This window comes from Panthera leo, chromosome F3 (assembly GCF_018350215.1).
Source record: "Panthera leo isolate Ple1 chromosome F3, P.leo_Ple1_pat1.1, whole genome shotgun sequence".
Lineage (NCBI taxonomy): Eukaryota > Metazoa > Chordata > Mammalia > Carnivora > Felidae > Panthera > Panthera leo.
In genome coordinates, this window is record NC_056696.1 from 2,080,787 (window position 1) to 2,095,338 (window position 14,552).

General features: G+C 38.6%; 1 protein-coding gene across 6 annotated transcripts in view; it reads left to right on the forward strand.

The window, feature by feature from the left end:
- DNAH14 (dynein axonemal heavy chain 14) overlaps positions 1–14,552 on the forward strand; it is a 407,059-nt gene that overhangs the window by 151,736 nt on the left and 240,771 nt on the right. For 5 of the 6 annotated variants that reach the window (XM_042925989.1, XM_042925990.1, XM_042925991.1 and 2 more), the window contains 2 exons: positions 1,454–1,704; positions 7,203–7,332. In XM_042925989.1, coding sequence (XP_042781923.1) covers positions 1,454–1,704; positions 7,203–7,332 — 381 coding nt within the window. Of the gene's footprint in view, positions 1–1,453; positions 1,705–7,202; positions 7,333–14,552 lie in introns of those variants that run through there. The other variant, XM_042925994.1, reaches the window with a different exon arrangement.

Genomic DNA, 14,552 nt, shown 5'->3' on the forward strand with positions numbered 1-14,552 from the left:
CTGAGTCATTATTTTCCATAGTTTTCCCTTCCATGTCACCAGTTCGTCCCTGTGCTGTGTCCGTCCTCACTGGCATTGCATTCAGTTGGGCTTGCAACTCAGTTACAGCATTTTTAATTTTGGCCTGACTGGGTTTTAGTTCTTTTATCTCTGCAGTAAGGGATTCTCTGGCGTCTTCTGTGCATTTTTCAAGCCCAGCTAGTATCCTTATAATTGTTTAATTCTAGTTCAGACATCTTAATTATGTCTGTGTTAATTAAAACCCTATCTGTTACTTCTTCCTGTTCTTCCTTTTGGGGTAAATTCCTCCATCTGGTCATTTTGTCTACATCACTGTTTTTTGGTGTGTGATTGTTAGGAAAGCCTGAGAGTGCTGGCTCTATTAGGAAGAGGTCCAGAAAAGAAGGGGTGAGGCAGCCCCTCTGCACTCTGCTGTCGTGTTCTGGCTGCTCCTGCCCTCAGGCCAGTCCTTTGCAGGGTTTCTCCTTGCCTGCATGGGGGGTGTTTGGACCTTGTCCTTTCACCGTATGGCAAGTTTCAACTAGATGTGTTTTGGTCTGCTCGTTAATAGAAGCTAGATCAAAAGAAAAAGAAAAAAGAAGCTAGATCCTGTTTGCCCTAGAGATGAAATTTGCAGCCGCTTTGATGAGTAGACTTGACGCGTGGGGGAGGTCTGTGCTGGTCTTCTCTCAGGCGGACTTGCCCGAGCGAAGATGCACCTGCAGGGCACGGGGGCGCGGGCGGTGTAGGTGGCTCCTGTCTCCACTGGGGGGTGCTGTGTTCACTGAAGTTCATCAGTGCTGGTGGGCTGGAGCTGTGGCAGTGGCAAAACGGTGTCCCCCCCACTCTTGTCCCCGGAGTGGCGAGTTCGCACCTGTCACTTTTCAGGAAAAGCAAACAACCACCCCTCTCGCGTCCCCAGCTTCCGTCAGATCCCTGCCTTCGCCCTGTCTGCGTCCGAGCTGTGTGCCGGGCGGCACAGTACTCCTGTGTGTTATCTGAGGCACGTGGCTGGGTGTCAGAACTCCACATTTTAAGGTCCCACGTGGCGCAGACCCCCGCTGATCCTCTGGAGGAGGGTCTCACTGTGCTTTTGCCATTTGCCATTTGCCATTTGCCACGGAACCTTTTATTTAGATTTGACTCTCCCCCGTTGGCAGCTCTTAGTGTACCTGAGGAGGGTCCCTCTATGCAGGAACGCTTAGGTAATCATCAGTATGTACTTCCCGTTGGACTTCCATAAACTCGTCTGCTTGTAAGGGACACCCTGAACTTCATAGGCCTCTTTTGGTCTGCTCTTCAAATACAGTGCAAACCTGAAGTTTTTGAAAGTTGTCCTAATAACGTTGAGTTGCAATGTTATTTAGACTAATGGAAATACTATATATTAGAAATCGTGCTGTATGCACATAGAAAGTTGTCACTTGTTTCTCCATTGTTTGTTGAATTGTAGGTGGCAGAAAAGAAAGAAATTAAAGAATATTTTGAGTCAAACCTCTCTGAAGACTACACAACACATTTCAAGCTGCCTGAATATCGACGTTTATTAGAAACAATTTTGAGGTTTCTGATGCTGGTTGACTACATATTTCAGGAACTCGTCCGTCAACTGATGAACACTGCCGTCACACTGCTTTTGGAATTCTTTAATAATTCTGCTAGAGTGCCATTTTCAAGGGAAAGAAAGAATGAAAATCTCATCAAGTAAATCGCACTTTTTTGGCTTGTAAAAAGAATTTATGATCATAATGTAATATGTCGCCACTTACGGAGGAGATATCCAATAACTTAAGCTAGAATTTGAAAATTCTCCTTGTAAATTATATGTACTCAGTTTTTGCAACTTTCTGAACTTCTTATCTGGTAATACCTTCCTTAATACTGTCCACGAAATTTAAGAAAATTTCCCTTTTCCCCTTTCCACCCCCAAATTCTGCATAGGTTAGCTTGCCCTTTGAAGTACATGATGTCCAGTGAAATTTGAAATTCAGATTAACAATGAATAATATTTTAGTACAGTATGTCCCAATATTACCTAAATTATTGTTTATCTTGGAGTTCAAATTTAATTTGGTGTTCTTTATTTTTAATTTGTTAAAGCTGGCAATCCTATGGGTAGGTATACTGTATCTTCAAAGTTCAGAACTAGCCCTTAAAGATGTGTGAGGATGATTCTGGAAGTAGCCACAAGGTTCATTTGGAATTTGGGTCAATTCCAACTATCTACTGAAAACAAAATGTTTTCACCTTCTATTTAAATACTGCCGTTAAAACATTTTTCTTATTTGCCGCATCTGGATCTATCACTGTGCCTTGTGAGCCATGGAATATGAACTGAGACTGTAGGATACTTTATGTTCAAACTGTCAAAATTTAGCAATATTATTTTAAGTCAAATCAGAGTTTTAGTATCATAACTGGAGAGTGAAAAATATATCAATTCGTAAAATTTTGAAGAATTTTAAATATGTTATTTCTCTAATTTATTATTGGATCCAGCAGAGCTTAAGTCATTGATCTAAGGCCTCATAAGTGATTTGAGTCAGTGCCAGGACTTTAACCTATATAAGAGCACTATTTAGTAATAGCACATTATAACTTTATTTCTCCTAAAACTACAAGTATGTGTGTGTTTGTGTGTTTAGGAGAAGTTTTTAATTTGGAACTAACTAACTTCCTTCCTTCCTTCCTTCCTTCCTTCTTTATTTATATTTTAGTGTTTATTTTTGAGAGAGAGAGAGAGAGCACAGGCAGGGGAGAGGGGGACAGAGGATCCAAAGAGAGCTCTGCGCTGACAGCAGACAGCCCAATGTGGGGCTCGAACTCATGAGTCACGAGATCATGACCTGAGCCAAAGTCAGACACTTAACCGACTGAGCCACCCAGGCGCCCGAACATAATTTTCTAAAATATATATTTATTATTAAATTGGTCATATAATAGAAAATATTGAAAACAAAAATTACCCTAATTCCATCACTTAAAGACAATGTCTTATTGTTTTGGTACAGTTTCTTCTAAATTTTTCCTAGGTATTTTTCCATGGTACTATTTCATAGCTTATTTTAAAAATACAACATGCCTTGTATACTTTTTTTTAATGTTACAGGAGAAATACTTGTGTATTTCAAGTATACGTATTTTTGGAATCATACCACCTGGGTTAATCCCTGTTTCATCTCTGACATGTGTGACTTAGGTTAGCTAGTAAACTAACAGAGGTTATATAAATTCTTTAAACCTCAGTTTCCTCATCTATAAACTAGAGATAACAATAATACCTATATCATTAGGTTCTTTGAGAATAAACAGATTAAATGCCTGCTAAGTAGGTGCTACCGTTACTGAATCTGTTCCCACTGACCTCCTTAACAGTATTGGTTTGTATTTCTGTAATGACTAATGATATTGTGCATCCTTTGATATTATTAGCTATCTGTATATCTTCTCAGACAAAATGTCTGTTCAAGTCCTTTGTCCATTTTTCTTTTTATTTATTTTTTAATGTTTATTTTTGAGAGAGTGCAAGCAGAGGCAGGGCAGAGAGAGAAGGGAACAGAGGATCCAAAGTGGGCTCTGTGCTCTCAGTGGAGAGCTTGATGTGGGGCTTGAACTCGTAAACTGCGAGATCATGACCTGAGCTGAAATCAAGAGTCAGACACTTAACTGACTGAGCCACCCAGGTGCCCCCGTCCATTTTTAAATTGTGTTGTCTTGGGGGACCCTGAATAGCTCAGTCAGTTAAGCATCCGACTTCGGCTCAGGCCATGATCTCACAGTTTACAGATTCGAGCCCCGCATCGGGCTCTGCTGACAGCTCGGAGCCTGGAGCCTGCTTCGGATTCTGTGTCTCCCTCTCTCTCTGCTTCTCCCCCATTCATGCTCTATGTCTCTCCATCTCAAAAATAAACAAACATTAAAAAAAACTGTATTGTCTTTATTGTTAAGTTATAAAGAATTTTAAAAATATATTTTGGGTACAAGAGCATTATTATCAAATAATTACTTGCAAAAATTTTCTTTCATTCTATACATCATCTTTTCACTTTCTTGATAGTATCCTTTCGAACACAAACGTATTTAATTTTGAAAAAGGCCAATTTATTTTTTCTTTGTACTATTTTTAAAAATTTTTTTTAACGTATATTTATTTTTGAGAGAGTGACAGAGCACGAGTCGGGGAGGGACAGAGAGAGGAGAGGGAGACACAGAATCCAAAGCAGGCTCCAGGCTCTCAGCTGTCAGCACAGAGCCCAACGCAAGGCCCAAACCCACGAACTGTGAGATCATGACCCGAGCCGAAGTTGGACACTTAACCGACTGAGCCACCCAGGCGCCCCTCCTTGTTTGTACTTTAACTGTCATATAAAAGAAATCATTTCCCAATCCAAGTCATGAAGATTTATACCTTTATATTCTCCTAAGATTTTTAATTTTAGCTGCTGCATTTAGATCTTTGATCCATTTTGTTTTAATTGTTGTATACGGTCTGAGATAAGGGTATAAATTCATTCTTTCCCGCATGGATATCCAACTGTCCCAGCACCGTTTCTCAGAAAGACTATTCTTTCTACATTGAATTGTGTTGGCATCCTGTTGACAATCAGTTGACGATAGATGTATGGATTTATATATGGACTGTAAATTTTGTTCAGCTGATCTCTATGTCTGTCAGTACCACAGTCTTGATTACTGTAGCTTTGTAGTAAGTTTTGAAATTGGAAAGTGTGAATTTTATAACACTGTTCCTTTTCAACATTGTTTGGACTATTCTGGGTCCCTTGCATTTACTGTGAACTGTAGAATAAGATTGCCAATTTCTATCTAAAACAAAAACAACAACTGGAATTTATGTAAGGATTGCACTGAATCTTTAGATAAATATGGGGAGCATTTTTATTTTAACAGTATAAAGTTTTCCAGTCCATGGATGCGAGATTGTCTTTGCATTTATATGGGTAGTCTAATTTCTTTCAGTAGTCTTTTACGGTTTTCAGTGTATGTGTCACACTTCTTTTGTTATGTTTATTTTGAAGTATTTCATTCTTTTTGATACTATTGTAAACACATTTTTTTAAGTTTTATTTTGGATTATTAATTGCTAACGTATTGAAATATAGCTGATTTTTGTATATTGATCTTGTATCCAGCAACCTTGCTCAACTTTTTTATTAGTACTAATGGTGTGTGTGTGTGTTAACTCCTTAAGATTTTCTATACAGGATTATGACACCTGTAAATAGATATCGTTTTACTTCTTTTTTTCCCAGTCTGATATCTTTTATTACTTTTTGTTGCCTGATTGCCCTGGCTAGAATCTTCAATACAACGTTATTAGAAGTGGCAACAGTGAACATTCCTGTTTTATTCCTTGTCTCAAGAGGGGAACTTTAAGTCTTTTATCATTAAGTATGATGTTAACTGTGGGGTTTTTGCAAGTGTTTCTTATCACGTCGAGGAAGTTCCCCTCTATTGTTAGTTTGTTTAGTGTTTTTGCATGAAATGTTGGATTTTGTTAAATGCTATTTTTCTGTGTCAGTTGATCATGTGTTTTTTACTTTATGCTGCTAATATGGTATACTACATTATGTTACATATATACATTTTTGTATGTTGAACCAACCTTGCATTTTTGGGATAGTTTCCACTCAATTATAATATATAATCCTTTGTATAGGCAGCTAGATTGAGTTTGCTAATATTTTGTTAAGGATTTGTGTGTCTCTATTCATAAAGGTATTAGTCTGTAGTTTTCTTATGATGTCTGTGTCTGGTTTTGGTTCCAGGAAAATTCTGGGCTCATAGAATGAACTGGTATAATTTCTTTCTTAAATATTTGACAGACTTCACAAGGAAGCCTGTCTGGGCCCAGGGCGTTCTATTTTGAAAGCTTACAAATTATTTGTTCAGTTTCTTTAATAGATGTCCTATTCAGATTATCTATTTCTCTGATTTTTATGAGGGGATGTGGAAAGATTTTTTAAAATGTTCTGTGCCATTCTCTTGCTGCCAGAAGCTCCTAATAGTTTTATTTTCTGCCCTTTTCACCTTAAATTGAGATGTCTATCTTATTATGGTTTGATATTGCTTTTTAACTTAATCCAATAGTTTCTGTCTTTTAATTAGGAAATTAAACCTATTTAGATTTAGTAACTGGTATGCTTTGCTTTTGTGCCTCCCATTTCATTTATGCTTATTATTTATTTTACTTTGGTTTTTTTCTCTTTTCTGTTTTCTTATTTTTCTTGATTCACTCAGCTGGCTCTTAATTCCCTATGCCTCCTTCTTACCTCCTTGTTTTAGTGTTTCTTATGCTTTGCAGTGTGTTTACGTATTCTCCATCTTCCTAATAATTATTATTTAAATTCTATTTCCCTGTTAGCTTATATTTGTAAATCTTTACTTTTCCATAAAAATGCTTCACTTATTAAAAGCTTATTTTTAGACAGAGGGAGACAGACGAGCAGGGGAAGGGCAGAGAGGGAGGGACAGAATCCCAAGCAGTTTCCATGCTTTTGGCGCAGAGAGAATTTCTGTCTATGGATTTACCTATTCTAGGTACCTCATTTGGTGGAGTTACACGATATTTGTTCATTGTTTCTGGCTTATTTCTCTTAGCATAATGTTTTCAAGGTTCATCCATGTTGTGACACATATGAGAATTTCCTTTTTAAGGCTAGATAATCATTGTATGTGTATACTAGATTTTATTTATCTGTTCATCTGTTGATAGACATTTGGGTCATTTTCACCTTTTGGCTATCGTGAATGATGTTGCTATAAACATTGACGTGTAAATATCTGTTTGAATCACTGTTTGCAGTTCTTTCGTTTATATGCCCTGAGGTGGCGTTGCTGGATCACCTGGTAATTCAACAGGTAACTTTCTGAGGAATTTCCCCGGTATTTTCCACAGTAACCGCCCTATTTTAATTCCCACCAGGAAGCACCAGGATTCTAATCCTCACCAACACTATTTTCCTCTTTTAGAGAATAGTAGCCATCCTGTTTGGTGTAAAGTTACATCTCATTGTGGTCTTGATTTGTATTTCCCTAATGATGAGTGATGCTAAACATGTTTTCGTGTACTAATTGACCATCTGTATATCTTCTTTGGAGGAATGTCTAATTATTTATGTGTTCTGGATATTAGTAAGATATCAAAGTTTAGAAAGACTTTTTTTTCTTATTTCTTAATCTAGAATATACAAGAATATCTTTACTTTCCCTGGAAAGATAACAAATGATGGTGAAGAATTTGTTGGTAATTCAAATTTACGTGCCACTCCTGTTTTAAAGTCAGAAGTGAAAATGGAAGCAGATATTAATGAGGTAAGTGGTCTTTGAAAAATATAAGCACAGATTTTTAATGTAAAATGAATAAGTTTTGTAATTAAAAATGTGACTTATGATTATTCACAATTGTTGGCGCACCACACACACATACACGTCCCTCCCACTGTAGAAAGCTGTAATGACACTCATCTCAGCTGGTTCATTTGTTCACGCATTATCGAGTACTTAATATACACCGGTCACTGGGCTTGGCTCTGAAATTCACCAGCGGGTGGAACGAATTCCCTGACCTCTTGGAGCTTATATTCTGCGCCAGGAGAGACAGGGACTGAAGTGATGAGTGCAGTGAGGAAGCACAAAGGTAGATAAGGGAATGCGGAGTGCTGCCGTATGCTGCTTTCACACGGGACTGGTGCGGGAGGGCCACCCTGTCTAAAGTAGCAGTTACCCCCTCCGCCCCCACTATTGTCTACCTTTGACTCTTTACCATTCTACAGAAAACAAATAACAAAAAAATGTTTTGTTATTAACTCAAAAATGAGACAAGCCAAATATGAAAACTCTTAACAGAATCCTAGAAAAACTTACACTAGGAAATCTTTTTTTTTTTAATGTTTATTTATTTTGAGAGGGAGAGAGAGTGCATGTGAGTGGGGGAGGGGCAGAGAGAGAAGGAGAGCAAGAATCCTAAGCAGGATCCATGCTGTTGGCACAGAGCCTGATGCAGGGCTCGGTCTTACGAACCATGAAATCATGACCTGAGCCCAGATCAAGAGTTAGATGCCTGCCTGACTGAACCACCCAGGTGCCCCGGGAAATCTTTTCTTGACATGAGGAATTGTATCCTGCCCCCGACAATATTTTCTCGGGATTAAACTTTATACAGTAGATACTTTTCCTACTTTGCAAAAGCAGCATTTTCATGAGATAGCACTGTATAATATGTATGTTTTACATATTTTTTAATATTTTAGGTAGATTTGGTAACAAGGGAAAATGTTCACATTTTAAATTTCAGTTTGTATTTCTCTTATTAGTAGCTTAATTCTGTATTTTTAAAAATACGTTATTGGAGGGGCAGCTGAGTGGCTCTGTCGGCTGGGCGTTCGACTTCGGCCCAGGTCATGATCTCACGGTTCGTGAGCTCAAGCCCCGCGTCAGTGTCTGGGCTGACGGCTCGGAGCCTGGAGCCTGCTTCGGATTCTGTGTCTCCCTCTGTCTGTCCCTCCGCTGCTTGCACTCTGTCTGTCACATTGTCTCAAAAAGAAATAAACGTTAAAAAAATTTTTTTTTAAATATGTTATTGTAGACTCATATTTTGTCTTCTATGTTTTTTGTCCATTTATCTGCTGAATAGATTTTTCTGTTATTTTGTAGGAATTCTTCATATTTATATTGCAATGATCTTTTCTGCTAGATGGCTTGCTACTTTTATTCCCTCATGGTAATTTTTATCAATAATTCTTCATTTCAGTGTAGTGGAATTTATCAATCCTTTTATTTGTGTTAGTGTTTGAGATTAAATTTGCCATCCTGAGTCATAAATATATTTTCCTTTATTTTCTCATAGAAGCTTTAGAGTCTGGCCTTCACATGTATCTTTAATGTGTCTGTGTGTAGTGTAGGCTGGGGTCCATTTTCAGGTATTTCTGTGTGAGTAGCCATTGCCCAGACATAGTTTCTTTACATCCTTTCCCTGCTGATCTGCACTGGCAGCTCTTTCTTTATCATTGACCATCTGATTCCCATATGTGGGTCTTCTGTTCCCCAGCTGTTACTCTGTCCTGTTGATCTGTTTGCCTCTCACTGTGCCGATCCCACACTGGATTAATGGTATATAGCTTTGAGATAAGTCTTCTTTTATTCTCAGCCATTTGCTCTTCTGTATACAGTTTAGATTCAAACCCTATTTGGATTTTGGTTGAAATTGCCTAGAAGATGGGGAGAGTTAATATTTTATGATATTGAATCTTCCCGACATGATTGTGCTATTTAAGTCTTCTTGAATTTTTTCAATGTCTTTTATAATTTCTCCATAAAAATCTTCTATATTTTTTTGTTAGATTTAACCTGTGAGCCTTGTAGCCCCAGCCTGTACTGGGAGTTGTTATTTTATTTTATTTTATTTTATTTTATTTTATTTATTTATTTATTTTTTTTTAATTTTTAATGTTTATTTATTTTTGAGAGAGAAACAGAGCATGAGCAGGGGACAGGCAGAGAGAGGTAGACACAGAAGCTGAAGCAGGTTCCAGGCTCTGAGCTGTCAACACAGAGCCCGACGCGGGGCTCGAACTCACAAACCGCGAGATCATGACCTGAGCCGAAGTCGGCCGCTCAACCGACGGAGCCACCCAGGCGCCCTGGGAGTTGTTATTTTAGATGCTTCTACTAGTTCTTTATGAACACTTTGGAATAGAAATATTTTTAGATAAAAACACATGCACTGTTTTTTTTTTAATTTTTTTAATGTTTTTAAATTTATTTTTGAGAGAGAGAGACAGAGTGTGAGTGGGGAGGGGCAGAGAGAGAGGGAAACACAGAATCTGAAGCAGGCTCCAGGCTCTGAGCTGTCAGCACAGAGCCCAATGTGGGGCTCGAACCCATGAGGTACGGGATCATGACCTGAGTTGAAGTCGGAGGCTTAACCGACTGAGCCACCCAGGTGCCCCTGCACTGTTTTAATTTTTTCCTTAGGATTAATACTCAATCAGCACAATAGGCCTTTTTGCGGTCTTGCATTTGCAGAGTATCTCTTTAGACAAGGTTATACTGATTTCTATTAAAGAGTGCCTTTTACATGTATCCTGTTTTATACTGACCGTTGCTTATTGATAACTGAAATCTCAGATTAACTGATCTTTTTACTTATTACTTGTAGTGGGTGTTTTTCTTATACTTATTAGCTATTTGTATTTCTCATTTTTATGACCTTTTGATGTTCTTTCCCATTTTTCTGATGGCGTTTTCTCTTCCTTTTTCTTACTGAATTACAAAACTATTTATAAAGTACAGACCATAACCATTTGTTGTATCATGAAAATGTAAATCTTAATGCATTGTTTTTCGTTTTGTTACTAGTGTTTCTAGTATGAGGAAGATTTTTTTTGAGTGATTAAAAACCTGTCCCACCTGGGTTCACTGGTAAATTCTACCAAACATTTAAGACAGAAATTATACCAATTTTCTACAGTCTTTTTCAGAGGAATGCAGAAGATAGAATACTTTCTAACTTATTCTATGAGACCAATGTTACTTTAATACCAAAACCAGACAGACAGTACAAGAAAGCTACAGACAGATATCTCTCATGAACACAGATGTAAAAATCTTCAAATCATAATCCAACATAGAATTGTACACCAAGTGGGATTTATCCTAGGTATGTAAGCTAGTTCAACTCTTGAAAGTTAATGCAATCCATCACATCAGTAGGCTAAAAAAAATCACATGCTCATATAATAGATGCAGGAAAAGTATATGAGAAAATATAATACCCATTCATGATAAAAGTTCTCAGTAAACTAGAAAGAGAAGGTAACTTCTTCAACTTGATAGAGAATCTTTACCAAAAAACCTGTAGCTCACCTTATATTTAGTGGTGACAAGCTTGGAGCTTTTCTATTAAGATCAGGAACAAAGCAAAAATGTTCCCTCTGATTAACGCTTTTCAACATTGTACTGGAAATACTAGCTTATGCAACAAGACAAGAAAAGGAAACAAAAAGTATACGGTTTGGGAAGGAAGAACTAAAACTTCCTTTGCAGATGACATGCTCATCTATGTAGAAAATCCAAAAGAATCAACGAAAAATCTGGAACTAATAAGTGATTATAGTGAGGTTGCAGGCTACAGGGTTAATTTTAAAAGGTCAGGCACTTTCCTATATGCCTGCAGTGAACAAGTGAAATTTGAAGTTGAAAACAATACTATTTACGTTAGCACCTTCCCAAATGAAATACTTGGGTATAAATCTTACAAAATACATACAGGGTATATAGGAGGAAAACTACAAAACTCTAATGAAAGAGATCAAAAGAGAACTAAAAGAATGAAGTGATAGTCCATGTTCATGGATGGGAAGACTCCGTATTATCAACATGTCCGCTTTTCCCAACTTGATCTATAGTTTCAATGCGATGCCAATCAAAATCCCAGGGCCTATTTTGTGGATCATGACAAACTAATTCCAAAGTTTATATGGAGAGACAAAAGACCCAGAATAGCCAATACCATACTGAAGGAGAACAAAGTTGGAGGACTGACACTGTCTGACGTTATGATTTACTTTAAGGGTATGATAATCAAGACAGTTTGGTATTAATGAAAGAACAGTCAAATAGACCACTGGAACAGAATAGAGAGGCCAGAAATGGATTCCCATAAATACAGTAAAACCTTGGTTTGTGAGCATAATTCATTCCAGAAACATGCTTGTAATCCAAAGCACTTGTATATCAAAGCAGATTTCAAGAACCATTGGTTTAGTGGTGATCATGTGATGTTTGGTGTCACATACTACTTGTACTGTAAGACATCGCTTGTTTATCAAGTTAAAATTTATTAGAAACATTTGCTCGTCTTGTGGAACATTTGCAGAACAAGTTACTCACAATCCAAGATCTTACTGTATAGCCAACTGATCTTTGACAAAGGAACAAGAGCAATACAGTGGAGCAATGATGGTACTCAATAAATGTGCTAGAACAACTGGACGTCCATGTGCCAAAAAAAATGAATATAGACTCAGACTTCACATCTTTCACAGAATTAACTCAAAATGGATCATAGACCTATTTGTCAAATGCAAAATTAAAGAAACTCTTAAAGGTAATATAAGAAAAAACCTAGATGACCTTAAGTGTGGCAGTGACTTTTTAGACACAACACCAAAGGCACGATCCATGAAAGAACTGATAAGCTGGACTTCATTGAAATAGAAGACTTTTTGGGTCTCCTGCTTATTCGGTCAAGCATCTACCTCTTGGTTTAGCCTCAGATCACGATCTCCTGGTTCGTGAGCTCGAGCCCCACATCGGGCTCTGTGCTGACAGCACGGGTCCTGCTTGGGACTCTCACTCCTTGTCTGGTTCTAAATTGTCCTTGTTCTAAATTGCATTTCTCTGATGACAAATAATGTGGACCACCTTTTCATATGCTTGTTTGTCACCTGTATACTTTCTTTGTTGATGTGTCAGTTAAGGTCTTTGACTCGTTTTTAATTGGGTTATGTGTTTTCTAACTGTTGAGTTGGAAGGGTTCTTTGCATATTTTAGAGAACAGACCTTTAGCAGCTATGTCTTTTGCAAATATTTTCTCCCATCCTGACTTGACTTCAAGTCTTGTGGCTTGACTTCACTCTCATAACCTTGGCTTGACTTCACTCTCATACCTTTGTATTTTGCCAAGAAGCTTTCTATTTTCTATTTATTTATTTATTTTGCAAGAGAGAGAGAATGGGCAAGGGAGGGGCAGACCCATGACTTCCGCCTTATCACATGCTGGCAATATAGCCTTTAACAAATTAATACCAGCTTTTTTATATATAATAAGAGTAATAATTTCTGTCCAGGTTGCTGTGAAGATGAGGTGAGGGCAACTTGTTTACTCTAGCGCCTAGGACATGATAAGCACTCACCCAAGAGTAACTGTGTCCAATAATAGAGTGTGCTAGGAGTATACTGTATCGGGTATACTCAAGCAGTGGACACAGATACAAGTATGCCGTATCGAATAGTAGTTGTACTACGTGCATTTCAGGAATAATTCTACGCCAACTATTTGTAATACTGTAACATTAGAAAGTGTGTAGGGCTCAAGGTCCGGTCGTTACCAGGATTAGAGGTCATTTTCCAGAAGAAGCTATACAACGCATCATGTTTGTTTGAAATTGTCTTTGAACTTCTTGATTGTGATAAAACATACATAACATCCACTTGCCCGTTTCGAGCATATTTTACACGTGAAATTCAGTGGCGTTACCATACGCGCGGTGCTGTGTGCAGTCACCATTACCCACTCTGCAGCAGTGTGTCACCCCCCGAAACTCCCGCGTTTATTTGTGTACAACCTCTAAAGATTGCGTGTCCCCTTCAGCATCTGCTCAGGCTCTTCCTTAGCGGCTTCACAGGGTGCTAACGATGTTTGTTTACAGTGTCAACTGCCTTTATTCGTTATGGAGTAGTTGAGGTTCTGGCAGGTGAGTGAGACAACCACTCTGAGAAACCCCGGATGCCTCCAGAACAGCGGGCTGTGTGTGGGTAAGAGAGATGGATACGTTAGTTGAGAACACCTGCCTAGACAGAGCCTACGAGCAAATACATTGTCTAAGAAAGGTATTTATCCGAGAAATAGTCTGGCTGTTTCTCAGTAGGGACGGGTGCCCGTACCAGAATGGGTGTATTCCAGCAGGGACGCGTACCTGTACCAGGATGTGCATATTCTCAGTACGTATTCTCTGTACCAGGATGTGTATACTCCAGTAGGGACGGGTACCCGTACTAGGATGTGTATACTCCAGTAGGGACGGGTACCTGTACCTGGATGTGTATATTCTAGTGAAGAAGTCAGACCTGCAGCAGTGGTTTTGAAGGAGATTCCCAATTTCTAATTCTCAACCGTGAGTACACAGTAGACTTACTTGCACAGCTTTTCAATGATTCATATTCTTGGTATAAAATTGTTCAATCAATGTATTGTACACCTGAAACTAATATAACATTGTATGTTAATTATACTTTAATTACAGAAAGATTCTTGGGCCCTGCCACAGACCTTTTAACTCAATCTCTGGGGATGGGGCCCAAGAATTTGTTTGTTTGTTTTTTTTTTACATTTATTTATTTTTTGAGAGACATAGAGAGACAGAGCACAAGTTGGGGAGGGTCAGAGAGAGAGGGAGACACAGATCTGAAGCAGGCTCCAGGCTCGGAGCTATCAGCACAGAGCCTAACACGGGGCTCAAACTCACAAACTGTGAGATCATGACCTGAGCCGAAGTCAGATGCTTAACCGACTGAGCCACCCAGGCGCCCCCAAGAATTCATATTTTTAAAAAAATTTTTTTTAATGTTTATTTATTTTTGAGACAGGGAGAGACAGAGCATGAACGGGGGAGGGTCAGAGAGAGAGGGAGACACAGAATCCGAAGCAGGCTCCAGGCTCCGAGCCGTCAGCACAGAGCCCGACGCGGGGCTCGAACTCGGGAACAGTGAGATCGCGACCTGAGTCGAAGTCGGATGCTTAACCGACTGAG